The following is a 6,896-nucleotide window of genomic DNA, read 5'->3' as shown; positions in this document are numbered from 1 at the left end:
CATAGATTGAGATAAACCTAATAGTTTTTGTTTCTATCTCTTGGATTTCAATGCTAAGAACAAAACTTGTTTCATCAAGATGTTTCGTGTTAGTTCTTGGATAGTACTCTTTCTTCACATCATGCAATATCTCACCTTGAAATATATGCAAGAATCGATTGTATTTTTCAAAAACCCAAAATGCGAAACAAATTCATGGAATTTTAGATACATTCGTCTAGAAACTTACTTAGTCCATAAATGACCTTTTTCAATAGACAAACTATATATTTTTTACCATTTACCTTAAAACCTTTAGTCTATTACACGTATACTTCGAGAAATCTCTACCCAAAAAAGTTATCTTTATATCCAAAAAAGTTAACTACATAAAAGGCTCTTCCTCTTCCCATCGATAACATGTAATATATATGTCCTAATTAATCTCTGGCTAAACAATAAATGAAATAAAAGTCAAAGCTTATTGGAACCAGAACACGACATTTTTGTATAATCTCAGATCGCATATCTTTATTCATACTTGATTAATCAGCACTAATACATTTACAATATTCTTCAACTTAGGAATTAGGATTACAAATTAATTTACCATAAGAACCCGGTTACATGCACATTGTCCATGGCCAACATTCATGGAAAGAGTGCTTCCCTCTTCTCAAACAATGACAACAGTTTGTCCCTCAGCATTTCAAACTCCACTCTTTGCGTTCCTTGCACCTGTTGAATTAAATTCATTGAACAAAGAATTAATTGACGATTAATTCATGGACTTAATTAAATATGATTGTTTTCTAAGATTTTACATGATATGATATATATGACTACCCTATCAAGCAGGCTCATGCTAATTAATACTGGGCAATTCAATCTAACTTGCTTCAAATTTTTTGAATTATATTCATCTTAGATGCCAAAGGATTCCTGAATTTGATCACTCCCACGATTGATCCAATCGGCCCATGTAGCATTATCCAACCAAATTAGGATGTGTGCTTATTTCTTGACGAATAAGTAAATTAAAGAAGGCAAAACACAATAGTACCTGGAGAAGATGCAGATTGTAGAGAACTCTTTCTCCAGAGGATTCAAAATAAGAGCCATCTAACAGAAGCAGTCCATCCTCCTCCAAGTGCTGCAAAATCTCAGATGGTGGAGTTTTGTGGGCCTTAGCAGTGCAAATCTGAATCACAACTTCTCCATCTCCTAATGGAGTTGCTGAAACTGCAGACAACGAGCTTCGAGTAGAACATTTTATTCGCCTTTCGCGATGAACAAGATCTTCTTGCCTGGTAATTCTTGATGTCAGCTCTTCCTTCTTCTGAACCAATCTTTCCACTTCCCTTTGTAGCTCAGGTATGTATTTTAGTACCCGAGAAACTGTGGCTGGGATACTTAACTTCTTCTGTGAAAATTAAATTGCAACTACTGGTTAATATTGCTAAAGATCAAATCAGATATTCATATCTAACTTAACCATCGCATACCCCCTTCCTTGCAGGTCTCACTTCCCGATCCGACCCGATGTCTTGATCAACTACATATCATTAAATCTCAAATATTCATTACAAACCAAAAATGTTCTTACCAATTGGTCAGTCGACCCCGGAAGGAGCGAACGGAGGGAAGAGTACAAGCTGTTGATCCTCTTGCGACGATCGCGTTCGCTGGCATTGTGGTTAAGTTTCTTCGCCTTCATCGCGTCACCGGCAACTTCAGATCTCTTGAACTCGCCGATCCCGGCCGTAGCCTGAGATAGATCAGGAGGAGAGTGATGAAGAAAGGAATGACGATCTGAAGTTCCTGCTAATTCGGGGAAAAAATCGCAGTGCACATGGCTTGTGAGATCCTCTGATGGCCACCCAAAGGTTGAAAATGGAGGAGGAGACAAAGCTAGCATGGCGATCGATGTGTGTGTTTGTTGGGACAGTTGAATGGAGTTCGGATAAGAAAAATGATATTGATCTTGACACACACATTATGTATGTATGTATATAACCGTATACTTGGGCAGCTAGCAAGCCATTACTGGTTTTATTAATTAATTTAGTTTCCGCAAATGTCATTGAAAGTTCAGTTTGATAAATAATGACAGGAAAAATGGGTTAGTTTATTGGGTTCTTGATAATTGTTCGTTCTTGTCAATGAAGTTGACGTACTCTATAGTCTCTATGTATAGATCAAATTGCTTGACTGTGTTATATATATTTGTTGTTCAAGGAGGAGACTTTAGCAATATATATAGTTCGTTAGATTGCGTTATAAAAAAGAAAAAAGAAAAAAAAAGAAGATGGCCGGGTCTTGGCTGGTTTAATTAATTTCCCGTATACAAGCACGTGGACAGCCGGGCATGCACGTGCCAGAGTGGGCAAGGAGTGTGGCTGGCTGGACAGGTGCTTGAGGTACTGCTGCCACGTCACGTGGAAACCACACTCTCTCCTCACTCTCACCTCAAACTTTTTTTTATTTTTTAAATACCCAGCTCATACCTTCAAAGCAACCTATTAACAAGCAAAGGGTGTGATTATAATAATAATAAGAAGAAGCAAAGAAGACATGTACTAAAAAATGAATGATGACACCCACAAGAGGCGGCTTAAGGGTGTGATTATCTTTAAATTTTGACTATTAAAAATTGTAATTAATAATTGTGATTGTGATCAGACCATAAGAACGATGGTTAATTAATTGGTTCTCCTTAGATTTTGTTGGGATTTCGATTGGTGTTTATTTTACTTTTGAGAGTTTTCTGTCTTTAATAGTTTCTAAATTTGTTGTTAATTTTAATAAATTACATCTCCATCTTTCAAAAAAAAAAAATTAAAAGAAATTTAATAATAATTTGATAGATAATCGAGTCTTGAGGTGAATGTAAGAAACTTAAAACATTAATTTATGAGAAATATGTGTAAGTATAATTTGTTAGAAATTATAAAAAAAATATTAATTTTGCTAAGTCTAAAAACCAGCTCTAAGTGATAAATTCAACCAATGCAAATCAAAGTCCAATACTAATTAGTTTAATAAACAAGATTAAAATAAACCCATATAACCTAATTGTAACACCATGCCTTACACGAGCGCGTCACTATAAAGTAATTTTTGGATTTTTTTTTTTTTCAAGTCCATCACGCGCAGTGTGTTAAGAACAATCTTCACATGTAGAAAACATACTCGACACATAGAAAAGGTCGACATCCGCGATGATTTCAAGAACATTGTCACATGCAGATAAGATTATGAAAATCCCAGTTTTGGTCGTTTAACAACAAGATCAATAATCTTAAGACTAAACGAGACATAATATAACATAACGGATACATTAACATCAAAATACTGTGGCCAACCACGAGTTTCATACAAGGTGTTTCCACACAAAATATGTATTACAAGACTACCAAATGATAACAACATTATTATACAACTGTTCGTACATATACCAAAATAAATACTAACACCTCCATAGTGATACAACGATTATCAAACTAAACACCATTGGCCCTCAACTGGCCATGTCATCGCCCTCGCAGAAATCCTTGGCTAGAACGTTGAATGTCCAGGGGCATAACACAGGTTAGATGATAAAACATCTAAGTGATGGCACGATACAATTTATTGAATGTGTGAAAGACATACGAGCATGGCATATACAAACAACAACAACAACATGCAACTCATCTGACTTGAGAAATCTCCCTAGCATACTCAATCTCTCGTGGAAAATTCATTCCACACACATTTGGGATTGACCTTATCGCAACATATTTAATTCCCGAGTGCCCTATCGTGTCACCCGATCACAGGGATTAACCTTGCCCCATTCTCAAGAAGACCCGATCCCATCCTCCATGGACATAACAACGATACAAAAATCAATGCCTCGATGATATGAAAAAAATCACACGCTATGCACCAACTCATTTACAAGTAAAAACAATTGATGCAATACACCACATGTTCAATATGCATACGATGACATAAGTACATAAGTAAAATCCTATGCATAACACCCCGATTTTTAAAGAGTATAACTGCTCACTTGAACTGGTTCAATCACATGTAATCTAAGCTCGGGAGGGTAAAATCGCTCACCTGAACTCACTACACGCATACTAAGACACTTCCAAGCATAGGTAAGACTAGAATCAAACCACTAACCTTAGTTCAGAAAAGATCGATTTTTAGCCTGAAATACGTGTCGTACCTCGAAAAACGCATGCAAATCCTTGATTCTCGTGCTCGGCCTCAAATGACCACACCTATACTCCACCTTGAGCCTCAATGATCCCCATATGCTTTAACAGCACACTTATCGAGGCTACTTTGTTGCGAAACCCAAGAAACTTTAAAGGTGAACCCAAATATTTTTGCACAAACCCCTTCCTCTCATTTTTCTTGATTTTCTGGGAATTTTTGCAGAATTTTCTTGCCAGGGACGTGCCCTCACGTGCCCGGCGCATGATTGCGCATGAAGTGTGGTGCATGCAGCTCACGCGCCACTTTCTTCTCCGATTTCCAACCGCCAGTGAAGGCTCCGATGGTTTATCTGAGGGTACCCCTTTGAATCCCTCAACCAGTCGATCCCAACACCATCAATCTCCAACCGAAAGAACACTAGAAAGGCCCCTTAACGGGCAGTTGCAGGTCGGCGGAGGTTGACCGCCATGCATGTTCCGGCTGAGCTTCAAACCCGCTTAAAACCTACTCCAATGCGCACCAAACTCTCTATATTTTCTCCCTTGGATGCAAGGATCAAAAGCCCTTTATCCCTTACCTTCGATTCACCCTCAATCGTGAGCAATTTCAGTGTAAACTTTCGGCCAAAACCCTAGCTATTTATAGGTGAAAATTGGTCATTCTTCAACCAATCAGAGGCCAAACCTTGGCCCCCAAGCCAGCCCATGTTGTATGTGACCTCCCCTAAACCTCCCTCGGTCGTCCCATCATCGGAAATGCCCTCCACGTGCGGTGGAATGCGGTGGCCATTTTTGGTTACTGTGTTCATACTGTAGGTTTGATAAATTGCACTTCAACCCCTATTTTCTTCCAATGCCATTTTGGTCTTTTCCAAAGCACCCCTAATCTTTCCAACAACACCACTAAGGCCCATAAGTTTATAACTCTTCATTTCATCCTCAAATTTCTCAAAAAACTATCGTTTTGACCTCCCTTGGGCAAAATTGGAAAATTACACTTAGACTCGACTGATTGTTTTGACCTTAAATCCATTTGTTTCAACCTGAAATCGCTCAAGGGTTGTTTCATATGCAAAATATAAGTCCTCAAGACACTCTGTTGACTTTTCAGATGTTCCCTACGTCGATTAGATTTTCTCAGCCCGATCGACAGCTATACCGAAAACTGTTTCCGATCCTATTTCTTTTGATGCCTAAAATCATAACTCATATTACTCGTGAATACCATTACATTTTCCTTAACTATCTAGGGTCCGAGGTACTCCCTTCGACCGATTCAATCGCTTAAGACTACGATAGTGTACCCTACCGTCTCTTTCTTTCGAAAATTCTAGTTATACCCTTCATCAAATACCATTTACACCCTTAAGTTTTTTTTTTTCGAGTATTACACTAATTTTATGAAAATTTGTTGATCAAACTAAAAAAAATTTAAACTCAAAGTTAGTTAAACTGCGTAATAAGTTTGTGTTAAACTGGGAGGTGCTATAGCACACACCAAGAGAATGGGTGAATTGGTTATTTTAAAAACTTAATTGAACTTGAAAAACTTTTTTACCCAATTGAGGTTTTAGAGATTTAAAACATAGAACATATAAAATGACATATGCAAGTTTACAAAGATAAATATGTGAACCAAGTGAGGAATAATGAAATGCTTGGAAAGATAAATAGATCAAAGAGCATAAGCACAAGAAACATAAGGATTTATAGTGGTTCGGCTTAACTCAAACCTAATCCACTACCTTAGCTCCTCACTAAGGATTTTGCAAACAATTCACTAAAATCCCTACTTAAACCAAGTAGGTTCTTTAGTCCAAGACTAGGAATTATAACATCTTACTTATACAAGCAAGCCCTTTAACACCTAGCTAGGAATTACAACCATTTGCTTCAACGAGCAAGTCCTCTAGCACAACAAGATAGGAAAATTAGAGTGATACAAATGTAATGCTAAGAGTTGACACTCTTAGTTACAAGATCTCTCATAATGAAAACAAGGTTTGAATGAATTAATACAAGTTAAAATCAAAGCCTTGAAAAGAAAAAAAATGAAGCACAGTTATTGTAAATACAAACGAATATAAATATAAGTTCAAATCAATTCATTCTCGTTCATTAGCCTCTTCTTGATCTCTTTGAATTGTATATATAAGCATCCCAAGAGTTTTGCCCAAAACTAGTCGTTTTGTGATCGTTGGAGTTTGAAAAACTAGCCGTTATAGCTTTTTGCGAAAACAGATAGTCGACAGATTCATAAATAAAACAACGCATAGTCGATAGAGAAGAAGGTATAGTCGACTATTGTCCAACAAAAACTACTGGTAGTCGATAGATAGATTCACATAGTCGACACCTTCAAAATATGAAGAGAATTTCAAACATCATGCACACACATAGTTGACAGAAGAAAAATCATAGTCGACAAACCATTCATTATAGTCGACAGAAACCATACATAATCGACAGAACATGCAAGCATAGTTGACTATTCTCAGGCATAGTCGACTATCCTTAGGCACATAGTTGACTATTCACAGGCATAGTTGACAAAGCATATACACACAGTCGACTATTCACTTAGAAAAATTGAACACTTAACCGATAACATGTAGAAGAACACTTGATTGTTTAATTTATATTTTACCTTTCATTTACTTTAATACATAAATGTAAATAAGAAAGTACCCCCTATTTGGATTC

The 6,896-nt window shown here is 36.9% G+C and overlaps 1 protein-coding gene across 1 annotated transcript; it reads right to left on the bottom strand.

The window, feature by feature from the left end:
- Positions 1 to 482: 482 nt before the first annotated feature.
- Positions 483 to 1,971, bottom strand: LOC127790462 (transcription factor ORG2-like). Its single transcript, XM_052319990.1, has 3 exons — positions 1,586 to 1,971; positions 1,043 to 1,402; positions 483 to 717 (listed from the first exon to the last, which is right to left on the bottom strand). Exons 1-3 carry the CDS (start codon positions 1,895 to 1,897, stop codon positions 631 to 633), a joined length of 759 nt encoding a protein of 252 aa, XP_052175950.1. The 5' UTR covers positions 1,898 to 1,971; the 3' UTR covers positions 483 to 630.
- Positions 1,972 to 6,896: the final 4,925 nt, after the last annotated feature.

Source organism: Diospyros lotus, chromosome 14 (assembly GCF_014633365.1).
Source record: "Diospyros lotus cultivar Yz01 chromosome 14, ASM1463336v1, whole genome shotgun sequence".
NCBI classification, from domain to species: Eukaryota; Viridiplantae; Streptophyta; class Magnoliopsida; order Ericales; family Ebenaceae; genus Diospyros; species Diospyros lotus.
Note: the sequence above shows the minus strand (reverse complement) of the source record. Positions and strands in the feature narration are given on the sequence as shown.